The sequence below is a fragment of the Hyaloscypha bicolor genome (genome assembly GCF_002865645.1).
Source record: "Hyaloscypha bicolor E unplaced genomic scaffold K444scaffold_183, whole genome shotgun sequence".
NCBI classification, from domain to species: domain Eukaryota; kingdom Fungi; phylum Ascomycota; class Leotiomycetes; order Helotiales; family Hyaloscyphaceae; genus Hyaloscypha; species Hyaloscypha bicolor.
Genome location: NW_020194685.1, coordinates 1,900,378 through 1,924,650, shown reverse-complemented (window position 1 = coordinate 1,924,650; position 24,273 = coordinate 1,900,378). Strand labels below are relative to the sequence as shown.

Genomic DNA, 24,273 nt, shown 5'->3' with positions numbered 1-24,273 from the left:
TAGTATGCACCACACCCACTGCACCCCACCTCTCTGTTCTGCCCCCTGAACTTTGATTCGCATACGAAGCACCTTGCAGGAGAAGCTTGTATCCTTTTCCAAGTGGTGGATCTCGCTACACTGTAGAAACGAAAACTTCGAAGATGGCATGATGCGGGGTCGACATGACGCGAAATATACAGAGCTACGTCTAGATAAGCAAGACCGAACTTTGAAAGAATGATTGAGAAGCTACTTTGTGACGTAAAGACAGATGAGCAATAGTCGGCGGTGGTAATAAGATGAGGGTTCTGAGAGGGAAAAGGGTCGGAAACTGCTGTGGAATTGAGGTCATAAGGGCTTTTCAAGGATGGGGCGTAAGTAGACTTTCGAACTCGAAGGCATAACTCCAGGAACTCAAGTACATACAGTTTAAACACTCGAATACATAAATCAACATAAATCTCATCTGTTATGCCCGAATGACCGACTGTGATTTTCCAGGTGCAGCTAATTCCTGCGAACGAGCTCGCTTTCAAGACGCATGCTCAGATGCTCGACCACTTCCATCCTAACGTCGAGTGCCTCGACTATTTGTGGCAGCCAAATGCCATGTCAGTTCATTTGAGGTGTGGTATTTTTGAACTGTCGTCCCCTGTGATTGATAGGAGGCGATCAAGCGGTTTCTGGCCTCGAGATGGGCTGGATCAACGCCCTTCGTGTCCAGATCTGGGAGTTTTCGATGATGGGGGTACTGGACCTCATCTAGCTGGATCCACAGAGTTCAGAGTGGGTATTTCTGCGGCCAACACAGACGATGGCTTTCACAGTTGTAACAAACCAAGAGATCTACCAGACCGGTACATTCGGCTCTGACATGATCTTTTGGTGCGCAGCGGATGTGAGATATGAGGGGCATCGCGATCTTTGGGGCTTGGGTCTCCAAACATCGTGTATATGGGTATATCTGATCTCTGGTATATCTCCTTACGATTATCCCTCACCCAATCCTCTGCAAAGGGACACCTTCTCCACTCGGCCGTGCCAAACTTCGACGAGGGTGGTCTACGTCACCCCCTTCTTCATATGAATGCATCTGTCTTGTCGAATCGCCTGAAGGTCGAAGTCCCTGCATGCTGAATCTCGTTCTCAGTATCCCCAGGCTATCTGGTGCTAAAACTGATCCGCCTGTCAGGATTTGGAACTCGTGGCTTTCCACATCTTTGCTAGGAAAGTTGAGCATATAGACGCCGAAAAATATGATCAGAAATCCGCAGAGAAGGCGACCGGTTTCTATGGGATTGGTGATATTGAATCCTTGGAATAAAACGAAGGAGGCTGTAAGGACGGCGGTGGTGAATGTAACGTAATATATCGGGCTCACACTGTATGGAGGTATTAGCTCAGATCTGCACAAGCTGGGGTCATTATCATACATCGATTGTGGGAAGGTGTTCAATGCTTTATTAAAGTAGTTCATCTGTACCACGATGCAACTAATTGCAACAACCGCAAATAGATATGTCGATGGACGGCCGAATTGATTTGCTCCAGCAAAGGTCAGCTTCAGAGCAATTCCGAAAGCTTTCAAGGCCATGACCGATACTGCTCCTGTTGCAGCACAGATTGATAGGTAGTATAGAGGATTCGTGGTGCCGTATTTGGGGGCGACGGAGTATATCATCATCACGGAGAAGACCGCTGTGATGAGGCAGAAGAGCACAAATTCTAATAACCAATCAATAACTCCCTTCTATTGTGCTCATACGTATACGCACCTGGCTGCATAGCATAATCCAGAATTTCATCCACAGTCTGAATATCCTTATCCGCCGGCGCATTGGCAACAATCAACACCGAGCCCATGATGCACAACGCACAGCCTAGCTTCCCCAGTTGTCCCAATCTCTCCTTCAGGAAGTATGCACCCAATATGGTTCCTGTCAGCACGCTCAGCGCTCCCAGAGGAGTGACCAGGACAGCTGGCGCAAAGGCATATGCTGCAAAGTTGAACATCTCTCCTGTCACCAGCATGGTCATGCCTGTCCACCATAGGGGGTTCTTCATGTATTCGTGTCCGTCCCCTTTGAAGCCATGCCGTTCGCTGGCATCTCGAAGCCCGATTTTTGTGGTCACGTAGCTGGAGCCGATGAGTCCAGAGCCAGCTATGGCGAGGAGGACACCGATATATTCATCTCGCATCGTGTAGGGTTTGGGTTGGATCGAGGGTCGTCTGGGTCTCCGTGAAATTGGTAGCGGTTTGGACGGTGTTCAGTAGGAGGTATTTTAATGGGGGTTCTCTTTCGACAATGCAAACTCGATTGACCGTCGTGTACTTCGGATGAGGACTAGTTTCGGGGATTTAATGAGCGTTCTCTAGGAGTTGTCGAGGACGGTTTGAAGAAAGCCCCTGAAACGTGGTGCTCGGTGGCACGGTGCAGATCTCGTGATGGGGTGATTACGCCTAATTTTAGCAACTTCGGGGGCGGGCCGTAGCATTACTCGTTCGGCCGGGCTCACCTGGTTCTCGCTTAGCACGCTTACCAGGTGAGGGAGGGCAATACGCAAAAACCAGCAATACGCAAATCACCGCAAAATTTTGTATGGGGAAATTTGACACCCCCCGCAACTACGGATTTTTGGCTCTAAATTTTAGAGGGGAGAAGTTTTAGTATTAAGAAACTATTTCTACTTCTTAACGAGTTATTAATTACGTGCGGTTGCTTCCAAAATCATGCGCGAATAATTGATTTTTGGTGGGGTTTTACATTTGTGTATTGCTGGTTTTTGCGTATTGCCCTCCCTCACCTGGTAAGCGTGCTAAGCGAGAACCAGGTGAGCCCGGCCGAACGAGTAGCGGGTCCAGCGAAGAGCTTGATTTCATCGGAAACGCTTTCACAAGAGGACCCTACATAAGGGCAACAAAGTCATGAGAATCAAGTGCATTTGCTGCGACTTCAAGGCCATTGTCTCAATAACACACGATCTGCCTTTACTCTGAATCTCTTTAGGCTCTCTGCTGTCAGTGACAGTGCTCGGTCGGAACACAGCGGCTAGTCGAGCTTTTTGTCCAGTGAATCGATTTTTTTGGTAAACTTGTTCGACAGCTGTCGTCCCATCAGCCCAGGCTCACTCATCTCTTTTGCTTAGCCAGAGCTATGAGCTCGATAGGTACAAGTGAATTACAATACAGAGTCTCAGGTAATACCAAGAGATGTAGAAGCTTATTTCCGAACTTGAATTTTCGACCTCGAATAGAGGTAGTGGGACTATCGAAGCACCGAGTATCGACAATTGCAGTACAAAAAAAATTCAGTACATTTACCGAACCAAACGCCCCGGAATACTCAAAACCTATACCGCAGTAATATACATCATCAACAAAAGTAGCTGAGATTTAAAAGTGCTCAGTCGTTGCTGACTCGACTACCGCGATTTTGCATGACCCATTTCTTGCGAACGAGCTCGCTCTGAAGACGCATGCTTGGATGCTCGACAATCTCCTCCATACTAATATCAACACCTATCTCTGCTCCATAGCACTCTGCAAGATATGCAGCACCAATAAGACTTCCCCAAATCTCAAAGAAAGGAGTGTCGTTCGTCGTTGATTCAGAAAGGCCAGAGCTGGGCGCCAGGACTTTGTTCCAGACCTTTCGTACGGCAGACTCAACACGTGCCCCAGAATCATCGGAAAGAGTCGTCGATGCTTCACAAAGATCATTTGGGCTTTCTAATGAGACTGTACCAGCTTCAATCTGGGGTTGTGAAAGCAATGGCAATGTGGCGCTGATGTTCTTGCGAATGTCGGTGATATACGTGACCAACCTCTCCGCTGCCTGTTCAACGATGCTGGTGGAGATCTTGTCTGTATTGAACAGGAACGAAATCGACATTTCGGTGCCATCAGATCCTGAAGGCTGTGCATCAACGATTAGATCCGCCAAGTCGGACGGTGGGTTCGTAGCCGTCAGTTCGCACTCGACCCCACCAAACGAGAAAGCGCCCGACTCCACAGCTATATGCTGGCATTGAACAATTGTACTGCATCTCGTCCATCGTGGCCATTCGGTGCAATTCCTGACGATTTTCTCCAATGAGTAGTTCTCGTAAGGCATAGCTTCAAGATTTTGGTCACGGACTTGCTCGAGCAACTCCAAAGTCGTGCTGGCTCGGTGCTGGACTCGGATGAGAGTGATATTGATACATGGGCCAACCACCGTATCTATGCTGGGCATTGGGAGGTTGCGTCCAGCAACCAGGTAGCCGAATACGACGTCCCTTGTTCCTGTCATTTCTGCCAAGACGACCGACCAAGCAGCTTTGAGGACAATAGAAAATGTAATCCCGTGCTCCGGAAAACTGGTGTGTAGAATCTGTCGCTTTATTACTTCGTTCACTGGCTGGATACGTGATGGTTTGACTTGATTTATCGCAAGTGTTGTCATCGTAGAACCTGAAAGTAGATTTCGGTAAAATTCTACCGCACCAGTGTCGTGAATTTCGCCGGCGTGGTATGTGAAGTCCGAGAATTGTGGCAGTGCAGAAGAACCCCCCATCTTTTCGTATGCAATAGCAAGATCTTCAATCGTTCGAGGAAACGACATGCCATCGAATTGAGCATGGTTGATGCGTATCGTCAGTCGGAAGCCGTACGCGCCGCCGTCGAAGATCATGAAACGCAAGAATGACCTTCCGAAATGGGCGACTTCCGTGCTGTCTGCTTTTATGATAGCGGAGATGAACTCGTCGATCTCACTCCCGCATTTGTATTGTTTGACCTGTACAGCGAGTGAACGTAGTATCACTTGCATTAGCTGTTGTTCATAGGGAATGAAGACGGTGCGCAGAATCTGATGCTGTGAAACAAGAGCTCGACACGCAGCCTCAAGTCGATTTGCATCCAAAGTTTCCCGGAACTGCAATGTGATGTAGTTTGTCTTTGAATTTTGTTCCATTAATCCAGCAGCAACAAACAAGCTTTGCATATAAGTCGCCTCCAGTATATCTTCAACCTCGGATTCATCGCCGGCGATTCTTCGTTTGATGACTTCACGAAGAAGCCCTTCTCTGGCCAAGTCCGTCAGGGATGAGAGCCGTGTATGTTCGGATGGTTGTGTCGTGGGCGAAAGCTGCAAGATTTCCGCCATCTGTGATAAAGTCGGATGCTTGAATATCTCTGCCACGGACAATATCAAGCCTTGAGACCGGCACGCTGCGACTAACTTGATCGTATTGATCGAATCTCCGCCCAATTGTAGGAATTTACTGTCAGCACTAATCTGTTCGATATCAATATCCAAGACTTCGGCCCACAGCTCCTGTAAATTCTTTTCCAGCGGTGTAGCTGGTTCACGCCGCACAATATTTGATAGACTGTAGAATGCAAGCTGTTCAACTGACAATCCAGATGCCTTTTCACGCAATCTTAGCCGATCAACCTTGCCAGATGTTGTAGACGGAACTGCACCCAGTGGCAAATACGCCGAAGGAATCATGTATGATGGTAGAACCTCGGAGAGTTGTGCCGCCAGATTTGAAAGCAGAGGTAGAAATGCCTCTGTTACCGCTTGATTGGCAGCACCGAATTCGTTATCTTGAACAATATCAGGCCCCAAGCATACAAATGCCACCAATGTTGCGTGACCTTTGCCTTTCTTCGCATGAATTTCAACAAGTTCAACCACAACTCCCTTCGCCGACGGGATAAATCGTCGAATATGATATTCAATCTCACCAAGCTCGACTCTCTGACCGCGCAATTTCACCTGAGTATCTTTCCGACCCATAAATATCAGGGTACCGTCGTCATGAAAGCGGGCAAGATCACCAGTCTTGTACATGCGCTGATCATTATCTACCTCGAACTGATGACGCCAAGCCGGAGGTTTGATGAAGGCAGCTGCTGTCTTTTCTGGGTCATTCAAATATCCACGGGCCACTATTGGCCCTTCAATTATTAACTCCCCCACAGCGCCGAGTGGTGCAAGAGTATGCTGGTTGGAGGGATCCACGATCCAGAATCTGGCTGCCAGAGCACTGCCGACATTCCTTGGGTGAATATCAGGCGTCATGGACGGAAATGTGGCGGCAATAGTCGAACATTCTGTTTGACCATATCCTTGCACAATTTGAACGTGGGGACACCATTTCTCGATGTCTGCTGTGGACATTGCCTCAGACCCGAAAACTAGAGTTTTGACTGATGGGATAGCCTGGGGAGGTATTAATCGTGCAAAGGTCGGACTCATAAACATGAAGTTGATGTTCATCTCTTTAACAACTCCTGGAAGATTTGCTCGCGCCTCATTTGGCACGATGCAAAGACAGCCACCGTGTAGGAGAGTTGAGAAGATCTCCGCAACGGCAGCGCCAAAACTATAAGAAGCTAATTGTAGATTGCGCATAGATGGGCCAAAGAAAGCCTGCTTTGCGTGATGAGGTACACTGGAGCCAAATGCCCTGTGCTCAATCACCACGCCTTTTGGAAGTCCAGTAGATCCACTCGTGAAAATGATGTAGAGAGCACTGGAAAGAGTCGTGCGTCCAGAAATTGTCTCGATTGGTTTTGGGAGCAGGTCTACGGAAGAGTCAATGACTACGACCTTGCTGTGAGACTTTGAGAGCCATTCTTTTTGGTCGGGAGAGCATAGAACCACTGTAGCATCTATCGCTCTCATTATTGATTCCAAACGGGCCCGAGGATGCATTGTCTCCAAAGGTACAATCGCCCCGCCAGCTTTTACAACAGCCAGCATAGCCACCACAGCCCACCTTGATTTCTGGAATAAAAGGGGCACTTTTGTTTCAGCCCCAACGCCGATGTTGATGAGAAGTTTGGCGAGACTGTCCACAGCATCGTTGAGCTCCTCGTAGGTAAAATTGCCATCCCAACTGTTGATTGCGCTTCTTCCAACATTCTGGTGGGCACTTATTTCGAACATCTCATCCAAGCATAATTGAGTGGAGGGAATGGGGTTTCCAAACCAACGTTCCAACTCAATCCGATCATTGGGACTGATCAAATCGAGTTCTTTCACCAGGTGTGATTTTGTGGCGTGGCATATCTGTTGTATCAGATAGTCGAGTTGATCGAGAACTCTCCGCATCTGGGTCTCACTGATCGATTTCGAATCAAAGCCAGCATGTACCTCAATTTCTCTCTTGCCGTTTGTGTCAATGAGAGTACACTGAATGGCCAGAGCATAAGAGCGAAGATTGTCGAAAAGGTCTCCAGCAGCGGTCATCTGAGCCGGGCATATAGAGTTGACATCATTGGCAGGTGGTGGCTGAACGATGAGAAGGTTTTGAAATTGACAAGCCGCGTGGGCACTCTCACTAAGATGCTGTATTTTTTGTAGACCGAGAGTCTCGAAGGGAATAATTTCCGTCGAATGGTTTTGTACCTGACGGAGAAGCTCTGTAACAGGTTTTTGGAAGTCGATGGCCAGCCTGACTGGTACGGTATTGATTGTAGGCCCAGCGATTTTCTCAATTCCAGGAATTGAAGCGGTGCGACCAGCTAGGATCGCTCCGAACACAACGTCTTGTGAGTCCGTATACTTGCTGATCAAAAGTGTCCAGGCAGCGCGAACGATAGTCGAAATGGTGAAATCAGCACTTGCATCCTGGACACTAGGTACATTGATAATGTGGTGCAAAGAAGCATCTGGCTGAGGTTCATCAGTCGTTGGTGCAGACGGTGGAAAGTCTGAAGGCACTGCGTCCTGTAGAGCTGACCGCCAATAGTCCTCGGCTGCTTGGCGAACATTGCTCTTGATGAGGTGTTTGATATATTTATCGAACCCTACAAGCTTCGTGGGCTTTTGATTGTTGTAGGCCTCGGTTAGAAACTTTGAAATAAGAGACATTGACCAAGCATCATACAAAGCATGATGTAGCGTCCAAGCAAAATAACGAGTTCCGGAAGCCGCATCTTGGATTATTGAATAGCGTGTCAATTGCGTACCAAAGCGCATGGAAGGTGCGCTGCCTCGATCGAGAAAGGCATCTAAAGAATCTTCAAAATGCCAGACAGCCGTTTCCTTGACGACCACTTGTAAAAACCCTGTCGGCGTACCGCGGGTAGTCGTTGGACCTTGGACTATCCGAGTACGAAGTATCGGGTTGGATTTGATAGTGATATCCCATGCAGCCTTGAAACGCTCAATGTCTACAGTAAGTGGCAATGGGATTACTGATTGGGCAACATAAGCGCCAGGGGTCCTGATTGACATAGCCATCAGACCTTCTTGAAGAGCCGTGCAAGGGTAAATGTCCTCCAGAGAGTCTTCCGTGATTCCACACTCAGCCGCAGCATGAAGGCGGATTTGTTGTGCTGAGCTAGGCTCTCCAATGAGAGAAAATGGTTCGATATCGTCAGATGGCCCATCGTGTGTGGTGACTGCAAACAAAGCCATGTCACATAGCTTTGGATTTTGGAAAATGTCGGCGGCAGATAATGAGATCCCTTTTGAGCGGAGAACCGCAACAAGCGATATGGCCAGAACTGAGTCCCCACCAAGCTTGAAAAAGTTATCTTTTGCGCCAATCTGTTCTATCTCAAGGCCAATAATGGAGGCCCATGTGGTTTGGAGTTCCCTTTCCATCGCTGTTGAAGGCTCGACTCTGCTCTCCTCGTTGAAAATCTTATAAGCATCTAGCTGTGCAGCAGATAGGCCAGAGACAAATCGCTTGAGTCTTCCTTGATCAGTCTTACCAGAAACTGCAGAAGGTATGCGTCGGATCGGTATGTACGCCGAAGGCATCATGTGCGCCAGCATGACCGTTGATAGACTGTCCTCGACCTCCGAGAGCATCGCAGCGAGGTTTTTTGTCAATATTCTGTCCACATCGAACAGCTCTTGGTCGGAAATATTTAGGTGGTCTGATTTATCGCCCTCAACTGGTAGGAAAGCGACAAGCAATGTTTTGCGCTCAACATGGACCAGCTCTGCGACAATCCTACCAACATCTGGAAGGGCTCGTTGAAGGTGATATTCGACTTCACCAAGCTGAATACGTAGACCGCGGAGTTTGATCTGTGTATCTTTGCGGCCAAGAAAATTGATTGTGCCGTCAGAATTGTAACGAACCAAATCACCTGTAAGTTTCGTGAGTTAGTATCATCAGTGCGGGAATGCTGGAAATCATCATCCGTGCTCTTTCAGGTTGAAAACCCCTGAATTCGAACCCAGACAAATGACTTACCAGTCTTGTACATTCGACTCGGTGATCGATGCTTTGGGAGCCAGACAGGATCAGAGATGAAAGACGTAGCAGTTTTCATTGGATCATGCAAGTACTCGCGGGCCAGTATTGCTCCGTCAATCAGCAATTCGCCAATCGCGCCGACCGGAAGAAGAATATCATGATCAGACGAATCCACAATCCAGAAGTTCGAAGCAAAAGGCAGGCCGATGTTGTTGGGATGTGTGCTCTCCGTGATTCCAGCAAAACGGCTAGCTACTACAGATGTCTCAGTCGGCCCATACATATGGAAAAGCTCTGCGTGCCCCTTCCAACGAGGAATGTCATCCCGTGACAAGGCTTCCCCACCAGTCAACAAGGTTTTGAGAGTTGGCACGCTGTTAGGTTCAATTAATCTTGCCGTTGAGGGAGTTAAAGCCGCCCAATTGATCGCCATGGCGGCTACCGTGCCTGCTATGTCATCCAATCGATTCTGTTCTGAGGGGATGCACACACAGCCTCCAGCTGAAAGAGCTGTGAAGATTTCCAATATAGAGGCGTCGAAGCTGTATGACGCGAATTGAAGTGCTCTTGTGTTTGAATCGACTAACTCCTTTGCATATGCAGTGGAGCTAGAACAGTACGCTTGGTGAGTGATTACCACCCCCTTGGGAGTTCCCGTCGTACCGGATGTGAAGATGATATACAAAGCGTCTTGTGTGCTCCTAGGATGGCGGTAAATGAGATCTGTAGGCATTGCTTGCTCGAGTAGACTGTCGTTCACCACAATGACGTTGTCAGACAGTGGCTGGAGCAGCGAGTGATACTGCTCTGAACACAGAACGGTCTTGGATTGGGTCTGGCTTAGGATGCTCTTAAGCCGATTGACTGGCTGTGACGGTTCCATAGGGACAAAAGCGCCACCAGATTTTGCGACAGCAAGCATAGTGACGACAACCCATTTTGACTTCGCGAAGCACAATGGGACAAGCACCTCAGGAGCAATACCAATATTCACGAGGAGACACGCCAGGGCTGTCGAGTGGCGGTCCAGATCAGAGTACGTGAGTTGGCCATCCCATGCATCAATAGCTGTAGCTTCAGGAAACAATAAAACAGACTCCTGAAAGATCTCATCAATGTATTTCTCGACTGGTGGGAAAGTTGGACGATTCCATTCAGCAATTTCCTGGAAATCCTCAGGACTCAGACTTGGCAGGGCTGCAAGCTTGGAGGAACCTCCTTTGCACAACTGGGTTATCGCATGTTTGAATCCTTGAATAACGCGGCGCATCTGAGGCTGATCAATGACATGGGAATCATAGGTTGCTGAAACGTTCAAATGCGTTTCCGTTAATGTGCATTCTATGGTCAAAGCGTATGATGCGAATTCGTATTCATCACCAGACGGTGCAAATTTGAAAGTCTCCTCGATGGCTTCATCAACCTTTGGTTGTACAACTAACATGCTCCGAAACTGACATGCAGCTTGGGCATCTTTGCCGAGTCGTTGTATGCGTTGCAGCCCCAATGTCTGAAATGGAATTATCGAATTAGAGTGCGCTTGAAAACCTTCCAAGTACTCATCAATGGTTTGGTTATGATGAACCTGGTGGCGAATAGGAACGGTGTTCAGAGTTGGGCCCAAGAGATCTTCAATATCTGGAACAGGTGCAAATCTTCCGGAAAGAATCGTCCCAAAGACAACATCAAGGGAACCAATGTATCGACTAATGACCAGTGACCACGCAGCCCATATGAGTGTTGAGATTGTACAGCTACTTTGACGTCTCGGCGGCAGGGGAAAGTCGTCAGCGAGATTACTATCTGGTTCCGGCTGGTAGTTCGCCGAGGGAGTCGGGGGAAAATCCAGTGGACTGGCTCCAATAAGTTGAGATTGCCAGAAATTTTGGCTCGCTTCTCCGAGATCTCGGTCTACTTCTAAGATGTGTCGAATATAGCGACTGAAGTTGGCAATGCGACATGTTGGTTTGCCGGTGTAGATGTGATTGACGTTTCGCAGGATGGACCGAATTGACCAGGCATCGTATAAAGAATGATGTAGGGTCCACACAAAATATTGCTTTCCGGAGTCAGAAATGATGGCATACCTCGCAAGTTTTCCACCCAAGGTCATAACAGTTTTGCGGTCTTGTTTGAGATATTCGTCAATGCTGTGACTAAAAGCCCAGGCAATGGGCTCTCTGAACACGACTTGCATCGGGCCTCTACCTTTGGTGGTGAATATTCTCGTTCGTAGAATGGGCGCAAGCTCAACAATCTGCTCCCACGCAGCTTGAAATTTGCCTGCATCGAATCTAACCGCTGACAATTCGATTTTGAATTGGGCTATGTATGCCCCGGGGCGTTTGATTGACAATGCAATGAGTCCCTCTTGCATAGGCGTACATGGATAAATATCTTCGATGACATCCTCGGACATATCGCATTGCGACAAAACTTCTTCACATATGGAACTTCCTGAAACTTCATGGCCCAGCAATGTGAATGGGTCTGGGTCACGAACAACTGAAACGTCTCCGCTTTCAACCATCTTGGCCATACTTTGCAAGACTGGCGCCTGGAATACGCTGCTAATCAGAAGAGAGTGGCCGTTGGTCCGCAGCTTCGTTACCAGGTCCATGGCTGCAATAGAATCCCCACCAAGTCTGAAGAAGTTGTCATCTCTTCCAATTCTGTCAACATCAATTCTCAAGGTAGCAGCCCAATGCGCTCTGAGAACAATCTCTGTTGGAGTAGAAGGCGCCACTTTCACATACGGCGATGAAGAAGCGTACGCATTGAGCTCTTCGAGCGAAAGATTGGAAGCGAGCAATGACAATTTCCGCCTGTCTGTCTTTCCGGATCGTGTAAGCGGGAAGCTTCGAAAGAGTAGAACATGAGATGGTATCATATACACTGGAAGCGAGTCGGCTAGTTTTTCGTGGAGAAGATCTAGTTCCTTGCACATCGTGACATCTATTTGGTCGCGAGCTAGAATTTCGTCATCTAAGCCGGTACTGTCACCGGACGACAAGAACGCAATCATAGCTTTTCTAGAGTCGCCGCTTTTCAGCTTAACCATCTCGACAACGACTCCCGTGATTTTGGGGAGAGAAAGTCGCAGCTGATGCTCGACCTCCGCAAGTTCAGTTCTCTGGCCACGAATCTTCACTTGGTTGTCAATCCGGCCTAGATATTTGACGCTACCATTTGAGTTGTAGCATACCAAATCGCCGGTCCGATACATTTTGGATGTGGATGAAAGAGTCCAAGATTTGGCCCAGTCAGGTCTCTCAATGAATGCGGCAGCTGTCAGGTCAGGCTGATTAAAGTAGCCGCGGCCCAAGATTGGACCGTCGATGAGAAGCTCACCAATACCTCCAATCGGACAAAGCCGATTAACATCATCTGGGAGCGTAACCCAGTAGTGAGCGTTGAAAGTTTTGCCAATATTAGAAGCTTCATCACTAGGAACAAGATCGATGTTTGCGCTTGAGAAGATGGAGCATTCTCCTGGTCCGTAGCCATTGATAAGGTGCTGCACATGGCCTGACCACTGCGTGATGTCCGACCCGGAGAGTGCCTCTCCACCGAGCACCAGTGTAACCAATTCGGGAACTTCTGCGGGGTTGATCAATCGTGCTACAGATGGGGTTAAAAAAGTCCAATTCACAGCTAGGCGTCGCATGACCTCAGCTGTCTTAGAGAGACGTTCTTCTTCATTTGGGATGCAAATACAAGCTCCAAAGATCAAAGGAACCAGCAATTCTAGGACCATAGAATCGTGTGCATGGGATCCAAACTATGCGTAGTATTGAGTCAGTATAAGTATTTGAGAGACGTTTTGACTAGGTGGAAAGGCAACGAGAGCCTCAATGCAGGATCCTCGAAGCTCGGATGTTGAGCACCCATTCAGAACAAAAAGTAACCCCCAAGACATGAAACAGGCATGGAGCTCTCAAGCAATAAAAAGCCAAAGTAATCATAGAAAGGACTGACCTGAAAGACCCGTGTCTGCGAGTTGATAAACATTCCCGTGCCAAATGCCACTGCACTAGAACATATTGCTTTGTGCTCGAGATGGTAGCCCTTTGGCATGCCAGTGGTCCCAGATGTGAAAACCACCACTGCGACATCACTAGGGGAGGAGAGGTCGCTGGGCCAGCTGAGATCGGTAGGTGTCATCTCGTCTAGAGTGGTGCTGTCAATGACAATTGTCATTGGAGCCGTGCGAAGTAGGGTTGAACATGAACGTGATGTAAGAAGAAATTTCACGTTTGTAGAAGAGAGAATATGTTCTAGGCGATTCACCGGATGTTTATGATCCAGAGCAATGAGCGTTCCACCAGCTTTGAGAGTTGCCATACTGGCGACAGTCATCCACTTCGAATGCTCGAAACATAATGCAACCGGGGAACCTCGGATCACACCACGGCTTCTCAAAATAGAACACAGTTGGTTCGCAAGTTCGTTCAGTTCTCCATATGTGAGCTGACCATCACAGGACGAAACAGCAGCAAGGTCCGGCGCAAGGACCACCTGCTTCTCGAACATCTCATACAGGCATGCGTCAACCGTATAGAGTCGCTCAGGGTTGTTCCAGATAGCAAGCTCTTTCTTATCCTCTGGGCTGATCAACTCAATAGCACCCATGACTGTTGAGCCATCAGAGGACAAAAGACCGTCGATTATGTATCCAAATTGTTGAATTATTCGTTGTATTTGTCTTGTGTCCAATATCCCAGAGTCGTAGCTGGTCTCCACCGAGATGGTGCTTTCACCGCCAACAGGCTCATGGAGGGAGCATTGGACCATTAGGGCATAAGAGTTGAATCTGTTTACGTCGTCTGCAAGAGTGGACCATGAAGAGCAAACTCCCGGCAAACTCGTTTCTGCTGGCTGAACTACAAGTAAGTTCTGAAACTTCGAGGTAATGAATGCATCCCCGCTGACGGATTGGATGTATTTCATGCCTGTGTGCTGATACGGAATCATCTCGGCCGCCCGATCCTGTATACGCTGCAGAAACGAGGAAGCTTTAGAGTCTTTGGAGTCTAAAATGACGCGAATAGGTACCGTTGCAATAGTTGGACCACTGGTGTTCTCAATGCCTTCCAGAACTGTGTCTCTTCCTGACAAGGTTGCTCCGAAAACGACGTCAGAGGAGCCCGAATATGATTGCACCAGTATAGCCCAAGCAGCTCTGATAATTGTGGATAAGGTGAATTCACTGGAGCACGATCGCTTTGTGAGATTCAACTCGGATTTAAAGATCGCGTCAGCTTTAATTGGGTGTCCTTGAGGTACGGGTGGAAATGAAGGTCGTACTGCCCCATCCAGGTATTCGCGCCAGTATTTATCCGAAGCATCTTTGTCTGAATCGATAGTATATCCAACAAATCGATTGAAAGGCACTTCGGGCAAATGTTCGTTATTGAGTGACTTGTACGCTGCGTCGATTCGCTTCCTGATCGATACCATTGACCACCCATCATACAAGGCGTGGTGGATTGTCCAAACAAAAGATCCTTTGCCAGACTGGCCGGCTTCAATGAGTCCGAATGTTGAAAGTTGTTTGTTAAGAGTCATGGATGTTCGATGATTTTCGTTGAGGGCAGTTTTGATATCGGGCTGTGTCTCCCAGTCGATGTTCTGACTGTGGAGCACTACCTGCAATAATTGTGAAGATGGGCTCTGGAATATTCTTGTGCGTAAGATCGGAGATGCATTGACCACCGCTTCCACTGCTCTTCGAAAGCGACCCAAATCAATGTCCTCCGGGAGTTCGAAAACGAATTGAGCAACATAGGAACCAGGTGTCTTGACGGATGATATAATCAAACTTTCTTGTAATGGAGTGCAAGGGTACATATCCTCAATATCCTCGATCGGAACTGCAAATTGACGCGCCGCCGATTCAAATAAGTCATCTAAGCCGCCGACGAGAAGCTGGAAAGGAGGGATGTTTACTAATGATGAGGATCTGTCATCCTTCATCGTCAGAAGTGCCATATCGGCAAGCTTCGGTGTCTGAAAGATTTGTGGCACTGAGAGCGACACCCCGTTGGCTCGACATGCTCCAACAAGATGAATGGCTAGAATACTATCACCGCCAAGGCTGAAGAAGTTGTCTTCTGCACTGATTTCATCAGCTGATGTCTTCAGCACCCCAGCCCACAAAGTTTGCAAATCCTTTTCGGCTGGGGTTGAAGGCTTGCGATCGATTGCGGCCTCGGGTTTGTAGATGCCAAGCTCTTCGGTCATAGGCTTCGAATAAGAGCATGCAGCTGCTTTCGATCGACCTTGTGAGAAACCGTCATCGGGAGCCGGAATAGCGGAAGAAATAGAGAAGGAATCATATATCTGGGTAACAAGGCCAGTAGATTGTTCTCAAGGTTTCGGATGGACGAGAGGAATGCTGCTATGGCTGGTGTTTTCGCTGCAAGCAAGTCGCGGCCATTACTCTCCGCCATGTGCAGGCACACAAAGGCCACAAGCATAGGATGACTATTCTCGTTTCCGGTGCTGACGACTTCCACAGCAACACTCTTCACTTCCGGTACAAGGCGAAGGATTTGGTACTGGATTTCGCCCAATTCAATACGTTGACCTCTCAATTTGACTTGGTGATCTTTTCTTCCGACATAGATGATATTCCAAGTATATCGTAACGAACCAGGTCTCCCGTTTTGTAGAATCTGCGGCGGATGGTAGGGTTGCCCGATTGGGTTGTCATTCGAGTCTGTAAAGTTTTTGACCACTCGGGGTCCTCAATAAATGATTGCTTCGTCTGTTCGGCATTGTTGAGATAGCCACGTGCTAAAATAGGCCCTTCGATTAAGAGCTCGCCCACGGCGCCGATCGACATCAGTCGATTGTGATTGTTGACGTCTGTAATCCAATAGTGTGCGTTGAATGTTTGGCCAATGTTCCGTGGATCCGATTTCAAGTCCAGGTCAACGAATGCACTAGAGACGACACTGCATTCTGTAGGACCTTTATTATAATCAAAGTTAGTAAGTTACTCTCGCATAATGAGCATTGAGCGAAGTTGAAAATCGAAGAACGTGGGAAAGGGATCGAAGTAAGTGTGCTCGTGTAGGGCATCTAACGTACCGTAGGCATTGATGAGGTGTTTGATGTATGGAGCCCACTGGGCAATGTCCTCCCTTTCAAGTGGCTCTCCACCAAGAAGAAGGACCTCTAAGCTTGGTACAGTCTTTGGGTCAATAGTTCGAGCAACCGTAGGCGTAAGTAGGGACCAGTTAACCTTCAACTGAGACATCGCACCACCTAGATCATCAAGACGATCCTTGTCGGAAACAATGCAAATGCAACCTCCAAATATGAGGGGAGTCAACATTTCCAAGATGCTGATGTCAAAACTGTAAGAAGAATAGAGGAGAACTCGGCTGTCTGAGGTAATAAACATTCCATTTCCGTAAGCAGTGGCGCTTGAGAGGAAAGCGCCGTGTTCAATAATGACGCCTTTAGGCAAGCCGGTACTGCCACTTGTGAAAAGTCCGTATAAAGGGGCCGTAGATGGCGTGGTTGGCAAGGCGTCATCTGAGGTGGTGGCTGGAAGAGGAAGACTCTCGAGAAAATGTCTGTCAATGACCAAAACATGGTCACACGTTGATAGGAACGAAGTTCGGTACTCTCCCGAGCAGACCATAATGTTAGCCTGCGACTCGGAAATGATTTGAAGACGGCGTGATAGAGGATGGAACGGGTCCAAAGGTACGATTGCAGCCCCGGCCTTGAATGTGGCCATTATTGCAACCATGGTCCACACAGATTTTTCGAAGCATAGAGGGACGAAAGATCCTGGCTTGACGTTCATCTGGGCCACCATATAGTGAGCCAATCGAGTGGAAAGTTCATCTAAGTCTGTGTAGGTCATTGAGCCATCCCATGAGCATACCGCCAGAGCATCCGGGCGCAGCTGCTCCTGCTCCTTGAAAATGACGTGGAACGAGGAATCAACCGGAGCTAACGGTGAAGAATTCCACTGCATGATCTCTGCCTCATCTGCTGAGCTGATTGTTTCGATGTCATTAATTGTTCTTGAGCCCTGCACAGAGCCTAGCTGGCGGACTAGATGTTCGAGGAGATTCATATAACGCTGTACCTGCGAACGATCGATGATTTTTTCGTCGTACGTAGCTCTTACTACCACATCGCTCTCTGCGAGCAAGCATTGGACGATCAGAGCATATGAGCCATAGTCTGACAATTCTCCAGCCAATAGGTTCCTAGCAGAGAAGATACCACAAGAAGTTTCAGCCGGAAGCGGTTGGATAAGCAGATGACTTTGAAATCGGCATGCAATTCGCGCCTCCTCGCTCGCACTTTGAATATTCTGTAGCCCAGAATGCTCAAACGGAATCATTGCGACCGAATGATCTTGAACATTCTGCAAGTATTCGTCTACACTCATATCGCGAGACCACCGAATGCGTACAGCTAGTGTAGCAATGGTCGGTCCGATCAACGTATCCAGGTTTGATAAGGGTGCATTTCTTCCCGCAAGTGTGACTCCAAACGAGACGTCATTTGACTCGACATAGCGGCCGATGAGAAGTGCCCAAGCTGCTCGTATAAGTGTTGGTAAAGTGAAGCTGGTATTCGCTTTTCGAGAAATGCTGAATTTGTAATCTAGGATTGACTGGGCATGTGGCTGATAGGTTGGTGGGGAGATATATGGAAAGATTGGCGATTGAGCGTCTTTGAAGTAAAGTTTCCAAAACTGCGTGGTAGATTCGGTCTTGACATTCAACACCTGTTGGACGAACTGATTGAATTTGGTGGGCTGAAGAACAGATTTACCTGCGTAGGCGCCATCAACATTGCTCTTTATCAAAGGCATGGACCACCCGTCGTAACAAGCATGGTGTATGGTCCAGACAAAATGGACTGCGCCAGTGCCCGCGTTTCGCACGATTGCATAGCGTGATAGCGGCTGGCCAAAGCCCATATTGACATTGCGGTCCTTCTCCAGATAGTCTTTTAGCGATATCTCGTTCTCAACCGAGGTCTGGATCCATGGGTCTTGAGAAGTGACCACAACTTGCACTGATCCAGCGATTGGACTCTGAATGATGCGTGTCCGTAGAATAGCACAAGCCTGAATTGTTTGTTTCCATGCATTCTGGAACCGGGAGATGTCTGTTCCCTTGGGTAATTCGGTGACATCTTGGGCAACGTAAGATCCCCTTTGCTTCAGTGACATTGCGAAAAGACCTTCTTGCTGTGGAGTACAAGGATATATGTCCTCAATCAAATCAGCATCATGTATATCGGTGCATTGTGCCAACGCTTCATCGTATAGAATGCTGATGGTCTCTCCCTCCAAAAGGGTGAATGGTACTACTTCTAATTGTGGGGAGTCACTGAAAGTCACTGTCGCAGCTAACGTTGAGAGATCTGGTGATTGAAAGACAGACGCCACGGACAATAGTATTCCATCTGCCCGACATGCTGCCACGAGTTTCATTGCGGAGAGCGAATCGCCACCCAGCTTGATGAAGTTATCATCGGCGCTGATAGTAAGAGCATCCAACTTCAGAATTTGCGCCCAATGCCTTTGCATTTGACACTCCAAATCGGTTGAGGGTCTTCTTCTGTTCGTGGTCTGACTGTGCTTTGTCTTGTTTTTGGCGAGAAAGTCTCGTGCAAGGTGACGTAGTATCTTCCTATCGAGCTTTCCAGATTGATTGAGCGGCAGCTTTTCCAGGGGAATGAAGCTTGATGGGATCATGTGAGCAGGGAGTGAATCCGAAAGCTTCGCCGCCACCCCTGCTGTAGCGGACGACAAATCATGTCTCGAGGTATCAAGCTGATGTTCAAGATCGGTATTGTCGTCCAATGGAATGCCAAAGTAGACAAAAGCAACAAGGGACGTATGGTTATTGTCAGAGACAACTTCCACAATGATATTACTGACTGTTTCTGGCAAGACAAGACGAAGATGGTGTTCAACCTCCAGCAGCTCCACACGCTGGCCCCGGATTTTGACTTGCTTATCTTTCCGCCCAACGAACGTGATTGAACCGTCAGTGTTGGAATAGCCGAGATCGCCTGACTTGTAAAGTCTTTGGGAGGCACTGCTTAGAAGAGAATTCCTTGTCCAAAGTGGATCGTGGATGAAAGACGCAACCGTCTTTTCGGGATCATTCAAGTAGCCCCTTGCCACAAGTGGGCCTTCGATCAAAATCTCGCCAATGCATCCAAGTGGGCAGAGTTTATTGTGATCCAAGGAGTCTACAATCCACGTTCGAGCTCCCATGTTCCAACCCAAATTGGAAGAGCTGGTATCTTGCCTAACCCCTGGAAAGCTTGTGCAGAGAATTGTGGTCTCCGCCGGTCCATAAGCATCAACAAGAAAGACCGAATTTGCCCATTTGTAAACAATCTCCTGAGAGATGGGCTCGCCGCAAAGAACGAGAGTCTCCAATGTAGGAACAGAAGATGGTTGAAGGAGACTTGCAACGCTGGGGGTGAGACAAGCCCAATTGACTCCCATTCTATTGATGAACCCCTCCAGATCATTGGATCTCTCATCCTCGGAAGGAACGCAAATGCAGCCGCCGCTCATGAGAGTATTCAAAACATCCCCGTTGCTGATGTCGAAGGTATAGGCTGCGAATTGAAGAACACGCGACTTTGGCCCGAGGCGCAATGCAGCTTTCTGCGAGCTGCCACTCACACAAACAGAACCGTGCTCAACGACAATGCCCTTAGGCTCGCCAGTTGTCCCGGAGGTAAAAGTAACATACGCCGGATTCTTTGAGTGAACGGTAGTGCAGGCGGGGGAATCAATGATTGGTAGGGCTTGCAAGAATGCTTCATTGATAGGGACAATGGCGATAGGCAGTCCTATAAGCAATTCGGAATGTTGCTTCGATGTGATGATGATTTCGGCTCTTGAGTCCTGGATGATCTTGTTGAGTCTCCTCATGGGGTGTTTTGGATCAAGGCCCACGCAAGCTCCGCCGGCCTTGAGAATTCCGATCATAGCTATCACCGCCCATGCTGACTTTTCGAAACAGAACGGCACAATAACTTCGGGGCCCACTCCTAAGGATTTGAGATAGCGTGCTAACCGACCTGAAAGCTCATCTAGCATGTGGTAATTGATTTGTATATCTCGTGCGGCGACTGCGATTGCTTGAGGTTGTTGCCTTGCTTGCAACTCGATCAAATGGTGGACGCATGAGTCTATGGTAGGGGTTGGAGCAGATGCCCAGAGATTCATTTCGCGGATATCGGCGTGACTGAGCAACTCAAGCTCGGAGAGCGTTTTATCGAAGCTTTCATCCAAGGACAGCTGTTCCAAGATGTGCTCGAATTGGAGCAAGATCCGTCTCACTTGCTTTGGATGAATCAAACTTTCATCGAAGTGAGCTTTGATGACAAAGTGCTCATCGTTGAGTTCGAATGCGAGGATTAAAGCGGACTGGTCTTTGCTGGACTGAGGGAGCCTGGGTTGATTAGAACGCCAGATACAAGATCCCCGAATGAAAAGTTTATTGATCGCCGCATCGGGAAGAAAGCCGGAATATTGGAGCTTGATGGCGCGAACAATGTCCAGAGTCGTAAGATTCCCATCGGTCGAAATCGCAATTGAGTGAAATTCAGTGTCGTCTTGGAATCCCACTTCGAGAGACACGCTGGGCGATGCTGTGTAGGACCCAAGAAGAACTGCCCAGGCTGCCGATATCTCAGCGATTGTGTTGATGAGATCGTTGCTGGCTGGCTTGATCACAATCACGTGCATCTGGTGGGCCAGCTGAATTTCCGGGGACGAAGAGGGCGGAGAGGAAGAAGCCAGGCCCAGCTCAGAGGACTTAAAGTCCGATATGCCAACTTCATTTGCGGCATTTGATGACGCTGGGACTGAGGAGGTTGTATTCGAAAAGATTGAATTCGATGAAGCTTCTGAAGACAGATCGTCAAGGACCTCTTCCGAGGCCCTGTGGTCCCCAAGTTGATCTGGGATCGATCCAAGTTGGCCACTGGGCATATTGGTATTGTCGCCGTCATAAACATTTCCACTATTTCGACTAACAAATGGAAGAAATTCAGATCGAGATCGAGAATCGTCTGCCATCATGCGAATATGACTTGTGAAGCGTCCTGAATGTTTGATAGTTGGAACTTGGAGAAAGTCACGTGTATTTTCACGATGTTTGGTTTGTGTGCAACAGCCAATACTGAATTACTGCTGCGTTTCTGGTACCCGCAGCAAACATCATGTTAAGGGGCCTCGTCAATGGCAACTTTCGAGTAGGCCATGGCACAAGCCAATGAGCTGAGACTCCTTCAACTCAGTGAGACGGCTGTGCGAAACGAGATTGGGGGCTGCAAAATCCTCCCCCAGCAGCCTCATTAGGCGCAGGGATGAGAGTGGCGATGAGGTGACTGGCTGTAACTCAAAGCAACCTTCAATGCAGACTGAGTAAGCCAGTCTGAGTAATATCTCAACTTTGAAAGGTACTCGAGTGGCACAGCTTGATGGCTTACGTTGTTTTCTGAGCTGGTGGTGCAGGTTCGTAAACAGTGGAGAGTGGCTTGCTTCTCAGCCAGCTGTGCCGCTTGGCATGCTGTTCTCGCGATACATGGCATCCGCAATGGTTGAATGGAGATTTGAGAAGGGAGAAGAAGCTCTCGCGAATATAGACTTTCGAAGGATGGATACATTCTATTTTGAGCAAGTCCTGGTGTTGGTGAGGTGAGGTAATGGTGTTTGGAAATCGCAATGGAAGAGGTTGGGTCTGGGGGTTAGCGTCAAACGCTTGCACGTGCCGACTCCGAGCCGAGTCTCCTGTTGAACTAGCTAAAGCTAGGGTTACGTGCTTGCAATGTAAACCAAGTAAAACGTACTGAATTGACTGCTGTTCTACAGTGGTAAGTAGCCCGTATATATAGCCCTGAACCCCCTAAGTCACATGTACTAAATCCCTATGCCAGCTGAACTGATTACAGCTATACAGGGTATTCCAGCTATACAGGGTATTCCAGCTATACAGGGTATTCCAGCCGTACAGGGTATTTCAGCCGTACAGGGTATTCCAGCCGTACAGGGTATTCCAGCTATACAGGGTATTCCAGCCGTACAGGGTATTCCAGCTATACAGGGTATTCCAGCTGGACAGGGTATTAAGCTAGTGCACAGCCCCATGGCGTTCGGTTCCAGGGCTTACTAAGCCTATTAGGGGCCTCAGGCCCCTAATTTCAACAGTCCCCTTACATACCACTGAAAACAGCCCTAAGGAAATAAATCCAAAAATCACCGCTTTACTTACTAAAGCTCCCAGAGCCTTAGTACCCAAAAATCAAAAACAGCCCAAAAAACAGCCTGTAATTCCATAATTACAGTGCAAATAGCCCCCTAATGCAGCGCCTAAGGGCCGCAAGCGATAGGGGCTTGGTAAGCATATCAGCTACCATTTCCTCAGTAGGGATATACTCAATAGTAACCTTATTAAAGGCTACTAGCTCCCTAATATAATGGTAGCGGACGTCAATATGCTTGGTTCGGCTGTAAGCTACAGGGTCCCTAGCCAGTGCTATACAACCCTAATTATCGCTAAATATAGGGGTTGAGAGGGTAGTACCCAAATATTGGGTACGTTCAAGCTCCCTGAGCAAAGCCCTGATCCACTGGCCCTGTTTACTAGCCTCTAATAGGCTAATATACTCCGATTAGGTGGTGGAAGTGGCCACACAGCGCTATTTAACAGAGGACCACGTAACAGGTCCCCTATTAAGCAGGTATAAGTGCCCTATAGTGGAGCGTCTGTCTACTATATCCCCTGCAAAATCTGCATCGTGTGGTACGGCAGGCCGTACTCGTCAAAAATCATGTTGTTTTGGCGGTTTTGAGGTTTAGGTCACATGGCAAAGGCCGCGGCCTTTTGCACGTGACTTGCGGAAATCACATAAGAAAGCTAGTTTTTCTATAGACTTAGAAAATAATCCTTTATAAGTATTTAATTAATTAAGCTTTTGCATACTATATACTATTTATGCTTTACTATTTATGCTTTTAATTTATTATTTTGCTATTAAATCACGTTTTGCGCTCTAGTATACTTTATATAGGTTTTTGTCTTATTATAGTTTCCCTCCCATATATTTTATAGTAAGTAATACAGGAAAGATAGAAACTTCATAGTTAAGGTAATACTCTTATAAAGTTCTGAGGGATATCTATAAGGCGGATTATTAGCTTAGTAAGTTAGGAGAGAAAAGGGCTATTATAATACCTTAAGCCTAAGGCTAAAATATTAAGGATATATAAGTATTAATTTCAGTATCTTACGTTAATTTCCGATATATCTAGTAACTTAGGTACGAGTTAGCTACAAGATATAGTTACTAGTATAATATATAGGAATAATAGAAATAGAGGCTAATTATAGAAGGAAAAGAAATAAAAGAAATAAAATAAGAAATATTATACTAAGATAGTATAAATTAGATCTTAGTTAGAAATAGACTTTAGTACTCGGAAATAAAATTATACTATTAATTTATATATTATTTTTAGTTATAGTAAAGACCGGAATAGAGGTAGTATTAGTTTTAATAAAAAAGCTTATTCCTAAATCCGGAAAAAATATCTAAAAGAGGAAATATCCTTAATTTTAAATAGAATAATAAATAGGAATCGGAAATAAAAATTAAAAAGAAATCAGAAATAAGAAATTATATAAATAAACTAGAGAAGCTTCTAAAAAAAGAAAAGAATACTAAATAAAGAAATAAAAGAGAATTTAGAAAAGTCAGAAAAATTAGCGAAATTATATTTATTATTTTTATTATTACTTTTAATAGTATTATTAGATATACCTAGTTTAGTAAAAATAAGAAGAAATACTATAAGTATTAAGCTAATAAAATAGGAAAGAAAATATAAGTAATAGAAATAAGACTAGAAAAGCTATTATTTTATTACTACTAATACTAAAACTCAAATCCCGACTATATCTATTATTATTAACTAATTTCTCTCTAATTCCGGTTCCTAAATTAAAAGATATACTTAAATAAGAAGTTAGCTCTTTAGAAACCTTATTAGTAGAAGTCTTAGATATA

The 24,273-nt window shown here is 47.0% G+C and overlaps 2 protein-coding genes across 2 annotated transcripts; both read right to left on the bottom strand.

Moving 5' to 3' along the window:
* Nucleotides 1-979: 979 nt before the first annotated feature.
* On the bottom strand, nucleotides 980-2,181 carry K444DRAFT_546561 (ichthyin; the record flags this gene model as incomplete). The annotated part of the gene is made up of 3 exons (XM_024876235.1): nucleotides 980-1,364; nucleotides 1,416-1,707; nucleotides 1,758-2,181. 3 exons carry the CDS (start codon nucleotides 2,179-2,181, stop codon nucleotides 980-982), a joined length of 1,101 nt encoding a protein of 366 aa, XP_024727360.1.
* A 1,028-nt stretch (nucleotides 2,182-3,209) lies between these two features.
* Nucleotides 3,210-21,283, bottom strand: K444DRAFT_670168 (acetyl-CoA synthetase-like protein; the record flags this gene model as incomplete). Its single annotated transcript, XM_024887594.1, has 6 exons — nucleotides 3,210-9,082; nucleotides 9,190-12,973; nucleotides 13,171-15,534; nucleotides 15,848-16,167; nucleotides 16,288-17,014; nucleotides 17,096-21,283. 6 exons carry the CDS (start codon nucleotides 21,281-21,283, stop codon nucleotides 3,387-3,389), a joined length of 17,079 nt encoding a protein of 5,692 aa, XP_024727359.1. The 3' UTR covers nucleotides 3,210-3,386.
* Nucleotides 21,284-24,273: the final 2,990 nt, after the last annotated feature.